General features: G+C 42.2%; 1 protein-coding gene across 3 annotated transcripts; it reads left to right on the plus strand.

Moving 5' to 3' along the window:
* The first annotated feature begins 1,566 nt into the window (after nt 1-1,566).
* On the plus strand, nt 1,567-12,505 carry asmtl (acetylserotonin O-methyltransferase-like). Of its 3 annotated transcripts, XR_009655370.1 has the most exons (15): nt 1,595-1,679; nt 3,210-3,317; nt 3,392-3,523; nt 3,648-3,695; nt 3,779-3,843; nt 4,020-4,084; nt 4,158-4,266; nt 4,690-5,050; nt 7,304-7,475; nt 7,616-7,800; nt 8,608-8,737; nt 8,878-9,018; nt 9,579-9,701; nt 10,050-10,185; nt 12,096-12,180. XR_009655370.1 is itself a non-coding variant. In XM_060929792.1 (14 exons), exons 2-14 carry the CDS (start codon nt 3,225-3,227, stop codon nt 12,308-12,310), a joined length of 1,839 nt encoding a protein of 612 aa, XP_060785775.1. In that variant the 5' UTR covers nt 1,567-1,679; nt 3,210-3,224; the 3' UTR covers nt 12,311-12,505. The 3 variants fall into 3 exon arrangements, 2 of the variants coding, with proteins under 2 accessions (XP_060785775.1, XP_060785774.1); XM_060929792.1 differs by lacking the exon at nt 10,050-10,185 and having other exon boundaries at nt 1,567-1,679; nt 12,096-12,505; XM_060929791.1 differs by lacking the exon at nt 10,050-10,185 and having other exon boundaries at nt 4,798-5,050; nt 12,096-12,505.
* Nucleotides 12,506-15,927: the final 3,422 nt, after the last annotated feature.

Genomic DNA, 15,927 nt, shown 5'->3' on the forward strand with positions numbered 1-15,927 from the left:
ACTTGTAGGCCTACATGTTGCCTGCCTGATGCGTGCTTCTGCCCAACTTGCACGACAGATTACTTGTTGAAAAGGCCCCTTGGATTAGATTGGCCGCGAGCAGACTGAAATGCATGTTAGAACGCTCTCACCTTTTTTGTAAAGCGTCTTCCAGATCCGAATGGGTAAGGGCAAGTGAAATGGTATAAGGTCTTTAATAAAACTCAGTGTGTGCTTTGACGCATGCATTCGGCAATTTAGGTCGTTTAACAGAAGCAGCAGTCCAACCTTGGAAACCCGCAGTCCTCAATGTCACCACACATGCTGGCTTTCGTTGGGTATACCCAAAGGGGTGGCTAAGACATCTGTCAAAAGTTACGGAGTTGCATTCCTCAAGAAATATTACGGTAGACCAAGATTATAACATTGAAATGGCATGTTTATTATCACGTAACAAAATGTTGTAAACAGTATTATAGAAATAATTTCATTCATTCATTCATTCATTCATTCATTCATTCATATTGTTTCGGTAGAAAACTATGCAATGCAAAATCGTTTAAACACCAGAAAACCAGAAAAGTGCTGGGCCTCAAGATTCTAGATAGAACGTTCGGACGCTTTTTTTTTTTTAGACCCCGGCGAGTATTCGGAACCGGCCTTTATTTGTCACAACACACGCGTATACCCGGCCGTTAAAGGGAACTCGGCGGTTAATTGGAACTCGGCTATTATTTGGTATTTTACGGTATGTGAGTTGTTGCAACTATGTATGCACTGCTGTGCACCTCAATAAACCGAATGGTAATTAGTCTTTTGATTTTTCCGTGAGGTTTGCCTTATGCAAAGAAAGACAGCATAGATGTTTTTTCCTCCCTATAAGTGGGGGGGACCGAACGAGGTGAAATTTAAATCTGGGTGGGACGAATCCCACCCGTCCCACCCTCTATCTGCACCCATGGGTACACCCTGGACAAGTCGCCAGGTTATCACAGGGCTGACACATAGACACAGACAACCATTCACGTTCACACCTACAGTCAATTTAGAGTCACCAGTTAACCTAACCTGCATGTCTTTGGACTGTGGGGGAAACCGGAGCACCCAGAGGAAACCCACGCGGACACGGGGAGAACATGCAAACTCCACACAGAAAGGCCCTCGCCGGCCACAGGGCTCGAACCCAGAACCTTCTTGCTGTGCAGCAACCGCGCTAACCACTACACCACTGCGCTCCCCACTTTGGAAGTCTGTGATTCACGTTCAGTAGCTTTCGGTCCACTAAACAAACACAACTGGGTGTCTGGGAAAATTATTTTTATGACCTAAACTTGACAAATCTGAAAGACAGTCTACCTTTAAAGGTTGTTTTTTTTTTTTTTTATTGTGAGATGAAGTTACTTCAAAAGGTGGCTTTATTCTAGCCTGTTTTTTTTTTTTGTTAAACTAATCTTTACAAGGGGTGCCAATAATTGTGGAGTGCACTGTACATCAGTCAAGACATATGGCGATATCAAGTTTCTGGAAGAGACTCTCCAGTTCAATTGGTGGCGCTAATGTACTCAAGGTAGTTTGCCAACGCCAAAGAAGGAGCAGCAGAAGAAGGAGAGGCTCGTCTCGTTCACGTCATTGCGAGGGAATTTCGTGGTGGACGCAAAACAAAAAGACAAACAAAAAACTGCAAGAAGAAAGTGGTGCAGGTAAATAACGAAAACATGAACGACTGCTTCTTGTTTACGATGCTGTGTTAAAGAGGAGCATGTGAGCCCTTAACCAGTTGTAGGTTTAAAATCTCTGCAAGGTTTTGAATTGTGTGGTAGAGTCGGCGCGTAGTCGTTGGCAGATATACAGCACCTCTATTAAAGTGCTATATTTTAGCTGGATTGCCTTTTACATTACTGGTATTTAGTAGACGCTGTTCTTATTCAGAAGAACGTACAGCATACCCAGAGCAGCCTGGGGAGCAACTGGGGCTTAGGTGCCTTGCTTCACCCATTCCTGCTGGCTCAGGGAATCGAACTAGCAACCTTTTAGTCCCAAACCTGCGTCTCTACCCATTAGGCCATGGCTATATGGATTAAGTTAATCAACAATATGATCTGATCTCAGTATATAGACTTGGTGGGTTCAAGACATGAACCTGCTCTCCTGGACCATCGATCGCAGACACTTGCATGTTTAAAAAAGGTAGAGGATTTATGGACTCCTCTCATTCATCCTGTTCTACAGGGTCGCAGGCAAGCTGGAGCCTACCGTATCCCAGCTGACTACGGGCGAAAGGCGGGGTACACCCTGGACAAGTCGCCAGGTCATCCATCACAGGGCTGATGCATAGATGCAGACAACCATTCACACTCACATTCACACCTACGGTCAATTTAGAGTCACCAGTTAACCTAACCTGCATGTCTTTGGACTGTGGGGGAAACCGGAGCACCCGGAGGAAACCCACGTGGACAACGTACAAACTTCGCACAGAAAGGCCCTTGAACCCGGACCACCTTGCTGTGAGGTGACAGCGGTAACCACTACACCACCGTGCCGCCCTGATTTATGGACTTTACCATTAAATATGACCGACTACTAATCAGCATCTCATCTCATTATCTCTAGCCGCTTTATCCTGTTCTACAGGGTCACAGGCAAGCTGGAGCCTATCCCAGCTGACTATGGGCGAAAAGCGGGGTACACCCTGGACAAGTCACCAGGTCATCACAGGGCTGACACATAGACACAGACAACCATTCACACTCTCATTCACACCTACGGTCAATTTAGAGTCACCAGTTAACCTAACCTGCATGTCTTTGGACTGTGGGGGAAACCGGAGCACCCAGAGGAAACCCACGCGGACACGGGGAGAACATGCAAACTCTGCACAGAAAGGTCCTCGCCGGCCACGGGGCTCGAACCCGGACCTTCTTGCTGTGAGGCGACAGCGCTAACCACTACACCACCGTGCCGCCCTGATTTATGGACTTTACCATTAAATATGACCGACTACTAATCAACATGCTGCATATATTCCACCATCTTTGACAAAATTGCTAATTTTAGATCTCTTCCTGACGGTTTGTAGGTTTAGGCTTCATGAGCCAGAGTACTTGGGGGTGGAGGTGGTGTGCCGCCCCCCCCCCCCCCCCCCCCCCCCCCCCAAAAAAAAAATAACAGGAACTGTGTGACTATAAAGTGCTCAGATCTCTCATTGAATGTCCTGGTTCTCATGTTAGACCTCTGAAGACAAAATGGTGTTGAACCCAGTCATATCCAAGCTGCATGGAAAACTTGTTGTTTTGGCCAGTGCATCTCCACGACGACAAGAGATTTTGATCAACGCAGTAAGTTTAAAACAGTATCACAGTAAACAATATAGCAATGATCAAGAAGCATTATTTACTCTGTCTGTATGCAGGGTTTACGGTTTGAAGTGGTGCCCTCTTGGTTTAAAGAGACTTTGGACAAAGCCTTGTTTAAAATGCCCTCTGAATACGCAGTCGAGACGGCAAAGCAAAAGGCCCTGGAAGTGGCTCGGAGGATGCCACTTGTGAGTCTGTTATTTCTGCTCCCAAAATTAGACCCCATTTTGTTGTGTCAGGTTAATGTTGTCAGGTGTTAATGTGTGTGTGTGTGTGTGTGTGTGTGTCAACCTTCACATGTCCTGGGTGTAGAACCACCTGAAAAAACCAGATATAGTGATTGGGGCAGACACTGTGGTGGTAAGTAAGGGTTTGTTTTGTTCAATAAAATTTGATGAATCATTGGTTAAGATCCTAGTAATTGCATGTTTTTCTGTTTCCAGACAGTGGATGGTTTAATTCTGGAGAAACCTGTGGATAAGAAGGATGCCTACTGCATGCTGTCTAGGTGCTTTTGCCTTAACACAATCATGCTAGATGTAAAAATGTCTCGTACTTGTGTAATATCTGTCTAATATAAGGTATTATACATGTATCTGTTTTATAGCATTTTATACAGTTCTATTACAGTCTTGAGCAACGGTTTTTAGTTGTTTGTTTTTTATTCCATCTGTAAATTTACAGATTGAGTGGAAAAGAGCACAGTGTATTTACAGGAGTGGTCATAGTCCTCTGTCATGAACGAGAGGGTATGTTGTGTAATCTGAATATTTACCTGATTGATATTTCACAAGGGGTCAGCTGTGGTGTTTTCAATTTCAGGAAATGAAACCGAGCACGAAGTGGTGGACTTTTATGAGGAGACAAAGGTGAAGTTTGCAGAGCTGTCTGAGGAGATACTTTGGGAATACATTAACAGTGGAGAGCCCATGTAATTTTTATTTTTCAGCTGCCATACTTGCTATTGATTTGATACAATATAGATTTAGTTTGGTAACAAGACACCAAACGTTGAACTTTGAACCTGTGTCCTTTAGGACAGTTCAATCCTTATGTTGACTTTCATTTCTTAAATAAGATAAAATGTGTAATATTTTGTTTGAATAATTTGGTTACAATATATTGTAACCATGCTTTAATGATTTCTGATGTCAGCTTTTTAAATGTCATGTAATTAGCTAATTTACTGCCACTCTTTGTAAGTAAAAGCCACATACTTTTGTCATTTTATAGGTGACTGCTTTAATATTTATCTGCTAAGACATAATGCTGAACCACAATCATGTGTTTAGTTAAATTGTAAAAAGGCCTTTTGTAAAAACAGTTCTGTGTTCCTGTGCTGCATCTTTGACAGGGACAAGGCTGGTGGTTATGGGATCCAGGCTTTGGGTGGCATGTTTGTGGAATATGTGCAAGGAGATTTTCTTAATGTGGTGGGATTCCCACTAAATCACTTTTGCAGACAACTGGGAAAGATTTACAACAGCTCGCTTGAAAGCCCCGCTCATAAGATAAAGTGCAAGGACGTGGCAGTATGTGATGGGCCGTGCACTTCTGTCAGCTGCCTGGATGAAAAAACTGTGCAACCGGACATCAGCAGCTTCAACCACTCTGACTTGGTGCACAATGTGGTGGGACCTGAGGGTACCAAGAGCAACACTGAGGACTTCCCTCACAGCATCGTAGAACTACTAGATGGATTTAAAGCTTCAAAGGTTTGTAGCATATTGATGTTTGTGATTAACAAGTGGCTAAATGTATAAATAAAATTCATTTGAGGTTTGCATGTTTGTGTCGGGTACGAGGTAGGCGGATGTAAATGCAGAAGTATGTTTATTTACAGTGATCTATATACGTCGGTGAAAACAGACACGCAGGCAAATAGTCCAAATTGGCAGGCTAAATCCAAAATGTAAAACATGCAGAGTCAGGTGAGGTGCAAATGGGATATCAGAGGCAGAGCGAAAACAAGAACAAGGAACAGGCACAGGAAATCGGAAACACGGGTAGTAGGGCTCGGTAATGTGTACTGACATAGTGTAATACTTAGCACTGATTGTGCATCAGCACAATACTTAAATAGGTGCACATATAGCTCCTTAATTAAATTCAGGTGCGTGTCGTTAATGGTGCGCATGCTGGAGTCTGCTTGATGTGCACGCAGCCCGGGGCATGCCTTCAGGTGCACGTGCCACAGTGCGCAGGACTGACAGAAACAACACCACACACACCCACCCACCCAACCGAAAGAGCTCCCTCTGGGAGCAAAAATCCATCCTACTTGGCTCTGGTGGGGGCTCGGGTTCAGGCTCAGGACAAAACTTGGACTCCTGACTTGCACTGGTTTCGGGCTCTGGAGATGATTCTGGTTCTGGACTGGGCTCGAGCTCTGTACTGGACTTGGGCTCGAGGTGTGGAGATGACTCCGAACTCTGGATTGGACACAGGCTCTGGAAATGACTTGAGCTCTATGCAGGAAGCACACTTAGACTCAGGACCTGACTTGGACCCTGGACTTTGCTCGGATCCAGGACTTACAGTGGACTTGAGCTCCAGGCTGGATTCAAGCTCTGGAGATGACTTGAGCTTTGGGCTGGAGTCTGGCTCCAGCTCAGGAGATGACTCAGGCTTGAGCTCTGGATTGGGCTCGGACTCAGGGCTGGTAGTGTGCTCAAGCTCAGGGCTGGACTCAGAGCTGGTAGTGTGCTCGAGCTCAGGGCTGGACTCGAGCTCTGGGCTGGACTCTGGCTCAAGCTCAGGAGATGACTCAGGCTGGAGTTCTGGAACTGGCTTGGACACAGTTCTAGCTGGAAGTGTGCTCGAGCTCTGGACTTGACTTGGACTTTGGACTGGACTTGAACTCTGGGGATGACTTGGGCTCAAGGCAGGAAGCAAGCTTTGACTTGGGCTCCAGGCTGTACTTGGGCTCAGTAGAGTATTGTCCTTTTTCTTCCATGAACCATAAGCTATACATTTCCCCTGATGAATGCCTTGAGTACATCCCAAACAGCAGCCAATCTTTCTGTTGTTCCTCTATTAATATCTAAAAATACCCTGATATCCTCACCAAATTTTGTAGCAAACTGTTCATCCTGCAATAAACTTGTATTTAGTCCCCACCTCCCAACATTACCTTTAGTAGAACGTAAATTCATATGTAATTCGACCAGTACATGGTCTTATTGCTATAACTCCTATATTGCAGTCTACTACCAGGTCAACAAGCGAGCCAGCAACCAAAGAGAGTCTCCAAATATCTACCAAACCTAGTTCCTCCCGTAAAGTATCTATAGCTGCTCCGTCTCTGGGGAATATGCCTGTTCTGATTTTACTGCGATCCAATTGATCATCTAATATTTGATTGAAATCTCGTCCGTCCGTCCCCCCCCCCCCCCCCCCCCCCCAAGATAATCTGACCATCTGTATCTCCCAAGATTTTATTGACCTCATGAAAAAAGGATGCAGTTTCTCCATTTGGCGCATATAGGTTGCAAAGTACTACTTTAACTCCATTAATAAGTGCTTCCACAACTAAGATCCATCCATGAGTGTCTTTAAATTGATTTCAATATGGCTGAACATTTTCTCAATACCGATTTGAGCCAGATTGGCAAATATAGCAGTGTATGTCAGTCCACCATCAACCATTTTAACTTTGGCTCCAATGATGCCAGTTTTCTGATGCCTTTGAGCTATTTCCCTATATCTTCCTTGTTAAAATGCTTGTGTCTAACCCTGCTAGTGACCTATGAATGTGTAGAGAAGTGAGATTTTTGTTTTTTTTTTAAGGGTGCCTTTTTATTTTACTTTTTCACATTTTCTTATTTTACTTTAAGAATGGAAAATGATAATACTGAAATCTACTTCTTTCTGCAAAACAGTCTGTTTTGTTTTCCTTTTTATTTCATAAAGAATATGGATCGAACAGATGTTACATAGATTGTAATTCTTGATGTGCTCTCTGCCAGACTTTGTTCACAGCATCCAAACTAGGTGTGTTTGATGTTCTGAGTGACTCTGGCCTTACAGTGGAGGAAGTAGCCAGTCGAATCAATGCCTCTTTGCTGGGCACTGAAAGGTTACTGGATGCTGCTGTATCCTTAGGGCTCCTACAGAAGCTCAGATGTGACGATAAGTCTGGTGAGTCTTGGAAAAATAGGTTAATAATGCATAAGCTTTGCAGCTGATCGTCAGTCAGTCACCTGTGAAGTTACGTAAAGAAGCTGTATTGTCATGTTGCAGCAGTGAATGCTGTTTGTCCTGATTTATACTGTGTACAGTGTATAGGAACACAGAGCAGGCCAGACATTTCCTGGTATCAGACAGCCCCCTGTCTCTGCATGCATACATCCTGCACTGTAACGATATGATCTGGCCGCTCTTCACCCACCTAGAGAGTGCTGTCAGGGAGGGCACAAATCAGCACGAGAAGGCTCTTGGGACGAAGTCTGAAAATGTGTTTCAGGTAGATGATGATATTAACATAGCTGCCAACTACTACGAATAAATCGTATTTATTACGATTTGTCATTTTGATTACGAAAATACGAATTTACTACAATAAAATACGATTTTGCCAATTTTCATGGGTCATTTTCAAAGTCTATCACCGGTGGGATTCGTATTTGATAAAACACTGCTTCGTTCCAAGCGGCAGATACTACGCTAAATTTCACTGGCTATTGCTTGTTCTCTCAGCCAATCAATGATGCTATTAGATCATCCATGGCACGCTATCGTCTGGCCTTTGTTCACGAAGTTTCTGAACAAAGCATGGCGTTTCAAGCTTTTGTTATGAAGATGTAGCGTAGTACTAATCTCTAAAGAAAGCATGGCTAAGGGGAAGGGCCAGCGCTTCAAGGACTCGTACCGAGAGGAGTTTCCCTTCATTTCTAAGTCAGGTAAGGGCGATCACTACGCATTTTGTGCTCCATGTCGGCGAGACATTTCTATCAGTCATGGCGGGTGTTCTGATATCGTAACACATGTGAAAACCTCCCTTCACAAGGAAAGTACGGACAATGTTTCAAAGACTGCAAAACTAATTTTGTTTTAGTGTGATTTTTCAGGGTAGTTTTGCTAGAAAGCTTTGGCGGCAGGGGGGGCTTTGCCCCCCCGACCCCCCACCAACACTCAGTGCCCAACCTTGTATTACTATTTACAATTTCGGAATGTTGGCAGCTATGTATTAAGGTTGATAATACAGTATAGGCTACAGTACAATAAAATAAATACAAAATATGCATTTTTTGAGTTTCCTTTTTTGTTAAAGGATGACTGTTTCAAAAAGGAAGTGAAAATGCGCTTTATGAATGCCATGCACAGCATTGCTAAAATGACTGGAAGAGATGTGGCCATAGCATTTGATCTGTCCCGCTTCAGAACAGCTTGCGATGTTGGAGGTAACTGTTGAATGAATATATATTTTACAGTTGAAATTAAATTAAAAAAGATGTGCTGCTGCATTCCTGCTATTTAGATGTTAGCCACACTAAGGATTTGGTCCGGGTTGTCATTGTATTTCTGTATTTTATTTTCACAGGCTGTACTGGTGCCATGGCATACGAGTTCACCAAAGCCCATCCTGAACTTTCTGTAATCGTTTTTGACTTGCCAGAAGTTATTGAAATGAGAAGTTGCTTCCAATCTAAAGAACAAGATAGCAGAGTGTCATTTGTTGCAGGTCAGTGCACGTGTGCATACCCTAAATATTTTACACCAATAAGACATTGTGTGTTATAGTCGACAGATTTAACAACAGTTTGTAGCAGAAATGGCCCAATAGTGTAGGCCTGTCTTAAGATAATAGTGAAAAAAATCTAAATCTTACTTCAAAGATTTGCATTTCCCTTTCTGTATGATACAAATATTCTCTAATAACCATTTTCCACCCCTTGGCTTTATACCTGCTTCCAGTTTCTTTAATGTTCTCTGTACAACTGAGCAATGTTTCCCCATATTCTTCCGGACATCTGATTCAGCTCTTTGCCTATGTTTTGGACTGTTCTTGTTTCTTATTTCTTAAATTTCACTTCATGTTTAACTTCTTGGAATTCTTTTAATTGTATTTAAATTGTTAGCGGTCCATTTTCTTTTTTTTTTTTTTATCCCGAAACCATGTGGGATGCAAACCTTTGCATGTAATTGTCTGAAAATTGTGTTGGCTAAGTTATTTGAAGTTGTATGAAAGTTGTATCAGGTTACTTCTATGAAGATACTTTCATTGTCCCTTTCTTTTTGTAGGAGATTTCTTCAAAGATGACATACCCAAAGCAGACCTCTATATCCTTGCACGAATTCTCCATGATTGGTCTGATGAGAAAGTACATGAGCTGTTGAGTAAAATTTCCAAGGCGTGCACTCCAGGTAAGAACATGTCTCTGTAGATCTGACCATTATGTCTAAAATGCTGTATTATTAGCATTATCATCATCCACAAAGTATTTACATCGAGTTGGTTCGGAAAGTATTCAGACTCCCTCTGTTTTTGCACATTTTAATGTGTTGAGTTAATTTAGAATGGATTAAATTCACACTTTGCCATTAATCGGCACAAAAGAACTCCTTACAGAGCAAAACCATGTTTTGAGAACTTTTGTTTTTGTTAATCAAACTAAAATCTCTCCTTTAGATAAGTATTCACACCCTTGCTTAAGGCCGTCCAAATAGAGCACTCGTGCATCCTGTTTGCTTTGATTATCTTGATGTCTCTAGAACCTGACTGGAATGTAAAACCTAATTGAAGTTGACAAGATCTGCCAGGAAGAGTGGGAGAAACTGCCCAAATCTGTGTGTACAGAGATTGTAGAGAATTACCCAAGAAGACTTGAAGGTGTAATTGTTGCTGAAGGTAGTTTTAAAGTCCTGAACAAAGGGATTGAAAACTTTAGATAAGATTTTGTTTTATTTTTAATAAATATTGCAGAAAATCCTAAACTTGTTTTCTCTTTGTCATTGAGTTATTGTGTGTAGATGGATGGGGGGAAAAAAGTAAATTTAGTCCATTTAACAACAGTTTTATTTATCACACGTTTACTTCAGCACAGTGAAATTCCTCTCTGCATTTAATCCATCTGAAGCAGTGAACACACACATGCGCACGCACACCCAGAGTAGTCGGCAGCTTTGCTACAGCACTCGGGGAACAGTTGGGGGTTAGGTGCCTTGCTCAAGGGCACTCCAGCCAAAGACCGCCCCATGTTAACCTAGCCTAAAATAACACTATAGCACAATAAAACATGCAATACCTGAAGGGGCCTGTATACTTTGTGAAACGGTGATTATTCAAAGTGTATAACATATTACTGCAGGAGCAGTCCTGGGGGCGGGCCGACCGGGCAGCCGCCCGGGGCGGCATCGCGGAGGGGGCGGCGCGGGCGCGGAAAAAAAAAACTGGTCCCAAAAAAAAAAGTTCCCCCCAAAAAAACCCCCGAAAAAAAAAAACAAGACGGGGGGTGAACATTTTGGATGGGGAAGTCCAATACCAAAGTTGCGCAGGTGACGTCATCAGTGTGTGTGTGTGTGTACCTAACTTGTCGTAGCCCCATAATATGCACAATCCCGCCAGCAGAATGTTGTACTAGTCATCAAAAAGACTTTACTACCATAGTACTGCACTACTATGACATTACACAGAGTCTTAAGTAATACATTACGACTTGATCATTGCCATTCTGGTAACAGCAAATTTATAATGGGCCGTGTCCGCGACGTACAGCACACGACGAGAAATGCTTAAACAACCATGTAAAGCTGTTAGTGTTGTGACGTTCGCGAACGAACCGATTCTTTTGAACGGCTCCTAGGCATGAACGATGAGAACCGAGTCTTGAGCTGGGGGAGCCGTTCTTTCTGTCGTTCTTTTTTGCCCAAGGACAAGAAGTAGGCTAAACAGCATTTGCCTTTTATTTATTAAAGTTTTATCTGTTTGCCTAATAGTTCAAATTGTTTTGTATATAGTTTATAATGTTGTGTGATATTAATGATAATATTGTGGGAAAACTACTTTGCACAGACGTTCATTTAATTTATTCTTTCATCATTTTGTTTGTTCTGCATGGACATTCATTGAAGCCCTCATTGTTTTTTAATGGTCATTTATGAGCGTTTAGGGGTTACAATAATGTAAGCCTAGGTTGCTTTATATAAAAGGTATGTCCAGAAATATTGATGTCACTGTCTAAGCAGAGGGATCTGGCTTCTTTAGACGCTGTCTTCTTAAAACTGAATAAATATTTAAAAAGAGCCAAATGAGCCAGTCTTTTGAACGGCTCTTTTCAAAGAACGGATCACAAAGATGCGGATCCCATCAAAGAGCCATAAATCCCATCTCTAAAAGCTGTTAACATTCTGTTGGCTAATACAGAGCCCAACGCGGGGGGCGGCGCGGGCGCCAAAAAAAAAAAACGGTCCCCAAAAAAAAAAAAAAACGGTCCCCCCCCAAAAAAAGGTCCCCAAAAAAAAAACCCGAAAAAAAAAACAAGAAGGCCGGGGGGGGGGGGGGGGGGGGGGGGCGCCAGCAGGGGGTTTCGCCCGGGGAGTAAATCACTCTAGGATCGCCACTGTATTACTGTTCTTTAAACTGACTGACCTTAAATCAATAATTTGGACTGTTTTCACAGCTGGTTCATTGGGTCCAGCTGGTTTTTTTTTTTAAAACAGAAGCTGATAACTTCTTGGAAAAGGTTTGCCATATTCCAAAGTTGTCGTACTGGTCATTCGTTTTGTAGAATGAACCATTTGTGTGTTACTGTGATGCAGGCTGCGGTTTGCTGCTGTCTGAGATTCTGCTGGATGAGGAAAGGACCAGGCCGAGTCGAGCTCTGCTGCAGGCACTCAGCATGACTGAAGGAAGGCAGAGGAGCGCTGTCGAATACAGTAACTTAATGAAGAAGCATGGTTTCAGTCCTGTACATACCCAATACACAGAGAACCTCCTAGACGCCATGCTTTTTGTGAAAGATGATCAAAGTTAGCCAGTTTGTTCCTCTGAAAAATATAAAATGTACAAAACACTAGGAATTTGTATACTATCTGGCAACTTTTAACTGTCCAGGAATTTGTCAATGAAACGTTCCAAGCTGTCTGTGGTGCACCTGTAAATTATATTAATTTCTGAAAGATATAAGATCCAATTGTTTTAATAAAAGTGACCACCTACTAAAGTCTTACTTTTCAGTGTCCACAGAAGCTACATAAGGAGGCATGTCACTGTCTAACCACTGTGTTATTGACTGGCAGGTTGTGCTGTATTCATGGGTGGGGTTTTTTTGTGTGTTTTTTTTTTTTTGGTCTGGATCAGGCAGAGTGCAGAGAGAAGCACTTGGCCTGTGTACCTTGCTGAAAATCCAGCTTGGTCTGACAGCTACCAGAGCACAAGCTGAGCTTGTTAAGCTAGTAGGAAGGTAGAAAATAAACTTTAAATTCTAAATTTCTGCTACAAATGCAACATCACAGACAAGTTATTTTAAAAGAGAATCTCAAATACTTACTGATCGATTTCATTAATGATGAAGATGGAAAAATAGCTTACCAGCTGGCAATGATGTGATGGTTTGATCAGTTCAGACTGTGTTTTGGTAGTTGGTCAGACCAGACTGGACTTTTCAGCAGAGTATTTTCATAATTCAGTGTGTCATACAGAGAAACACTAAAATGGCATACAGTCCTGGTCAGAATTATTGGCACCCCTGAACTGGTAAGTACAGAATTTAGAATATATTCAGAAATTAATGCAAAGGAACAGTTATTTAATAATATTTTAATAAAATGTGCAGTTATTAAACAGCAACAAAAATTCATATAGTGACATAAAAAGCACAGACATGAACTATATGCTGCACACAATTATTACCACCCTTTTTATGAATTTAAATTAGTTCCTCAAAAAAAATCACCTATGTTTAATTTTCGCTGTTCACATTAGATTAGATTAGATAAAAGTTTATTGATCCCTTTGGGAGGGTTCCCTCAGAGAAATTAAGATTCCAGCAGCATCATTACAGATAAACAGAGAAAAGAAATAGAGGAAAACTTCTAGATAAATTAAAATAAATTAAGTATTTACATATGCAAATATAAAAAGAATAAGATCTGGGGAAGAGAGGAGGGGGAAGAAGGGAAAGAAAAGAAAAAAGGGGGAGAGAAGGGGGGGCGGCGGCAGGAGAGATATTGCACTTTATATTGCATATTATATTGCATATTGTCCAGTATTGCTTATTGTTAGGCTAGGCTACTGCTCCTTCCCATCCTCTGTCCTCCTGTTAACCCCCCAGAGAGAAGTTGTACAATCTGATGGCATGAGGAACAAAGGAGTTTTTGAGTCTGTTCGTCCTGCACTTGGGAAGGAGCATTCTGTCACTGAACAGGCTCCTCTGGTTGCTGATGACCGTGTGCAGAGGGTGACTGGCATTGTCCATGGTCATCGTCCACCTGACCTGCATTAATCAATGAATGATGTTTTTACTGCATAAAAAGGGGCTGATTGCTTCCATTTTTTAAAATTGTTGACCAAAAAAAGCTGTCTGAGAGCATCAGAAATGCCGTTATCTCATCTCATTATCTCTAGCTGCTTTATCCTGTTCTACAGGGTCGCAGGCAAGCTGGAGCCTATCCCAGCTGACTACGGGCGAAAGGCGGGGTACACCCTGGACAAGTCGCCAGGTCATCACAGGGCTGACACATAGACACAGGCAACCATTCACATTCACACCTACGGTCAATTTAGAGTCACCAGTCAACCTAACCTGCATGTCCTGGGGGAAACCCACACTGACACGGGGTGAACATGCAAACTCCGCACAGCAAGGCCCTCATCGGCCACGGGGCTCGAACCTGGACCTTCTTGCTGTGAGGCGACAGCGCTAACCGCTACACCACCGTGCCGCCCGAAATGCCATTATCAAAACACACAATTCCAAAAGCTAATAAGGCTTTTACCAAAGTTCTTGAAATTCCTCTTTCAACAGTTTGTGAAACTTTTTGATAACATTAGTTATAAAACTGCTGAGATACTTTCAGGATGTGGTGCGAAGAAGAAACTCAATGAGAAAAGTCTACTAAAATTGGTACAGATTGTGGAAAAAACACCACTCAAGACATCTAAAGAGCTTCAGGTTGACCTTGAGGAACCTGGGGTGGTGGTTTCAGCTCATATCATACATTACACATAAAAACAAATGGGGCTCCATGGGCCAAGGAGGATACCGCAATTGAAAGACTGTTTGGTGGAGGGAACAACTTTCATAGATGAGCTGAAGTCTTACTGGGATAATGTTCTATGAACAGATGAAACCAAAGTAGAGCACTTTGGGAATGTAGTGCATTAGTTTGTGTATAGGTGATGAAATAAAGCTCATAAGGAAAAGGTCTCTCTCTCTGCAGTAAAACATGGTAGAGTTTCTATCATGGTGTAGGGCTATTTTGCTGGCCTGGGTACTAAAGGTATTGAATATATCAAAGGAATGATGAAATCAGAAGAGTATCAAGGTATTGTGGAGTGAAATTTGTTACCCAGTGTCAGAAAACTAGGTTTGAGGCAAAGTTCTTGTGTCTTTCAACAGGACAATGACCCAAAGCACACATCCAACAGCATAAAAGATTGGTTGAAAAGGAAATGATGGAGTGTTTAAATTGGTAAGCAGCGAGTGCTAGACCTAAGAGCTGAAACCTGCCATTTCAAAACGACTCCTGCAACTTCAGAGTTTGAACATTTAGTGATAGAAGAGTGGCAGAAACTATAAGCAGATGAGTGCAAGAAGCTTTTAAATGGCTACAAGCAAAGTTTCGAGGCTGTCATTGTTGCCAAAGGTTCTCCAACCAAATATTAGTGAAGGGTGCCCATAATTGTGTCTGGGGTACATTTTGTGTTTTGTATTATTTCTTTTTTTAAATAACTTTTTTTTAAATTTAGTATTTTCAGCATAATATGGAAAAAGCGAACAATAACAGACTGACCAAGAAAAACAATGTGGTGGCACCTCAGCTTGTATTGTTGTGATATCATGACCAGTATCCTTAATTGTCCATTGTATCCCATGTTCAGGTAGCGTCCTCTACCCCTTTGATATAGGCAGTCCATTTCTCCCATTTTCTGAGAAAGATTGCTCCTCAGGACCTCAGGCGAAATGTCATCATCTCCATTGCACAGATTTCTTCAACTCTGTTCACGCACTGATTGAGGCTTGGGAACTCAGCTTTATACCAGTTATTTGGAATTTTTTAAACAGGTCATTAGTAGTATTTTACATAGAAACTAGTCTTTTTTTTTTAATCACGTTATCTTTTAAAAACACAAAAGTACAATACCTCAACACTATTAGGAATTAAATATCCCAAAATCTTTTTAGAGTTAGACATATCCATCCATCCATTATCTGTAGCCGCTTATCCTGTTCTACAGGGTCGCAGGCAAGCTGGAGCCTATCCCAGCTGACTATGGGCGAGAGGCAGGGTACACCCTGGACAAGTCGCCAGGTTATCACAGGGCTGGCACAGAGACGACCAACCATTCACTCTCTCATTTACACCTACAGTCAATTTAGAGCCACGTTAGCCTAACCCAGTGTTTCTCAACCTTTTTTCAGTCACGGCA

This window comes from Neoarius graeffei, chromosome 9 (genome assembly GCF_027579695.1).
Source record: "Neoarius graeffei isolate fNeoGra1 chromosome 9, fNeoGra1.pri, whole genome shotgun sequence".
NCBI lineage: Eukaryota > Metazoa > Chordata > Actinopteri > Siluriformes > Ariidae > Neoarius > Neoarius graeffei.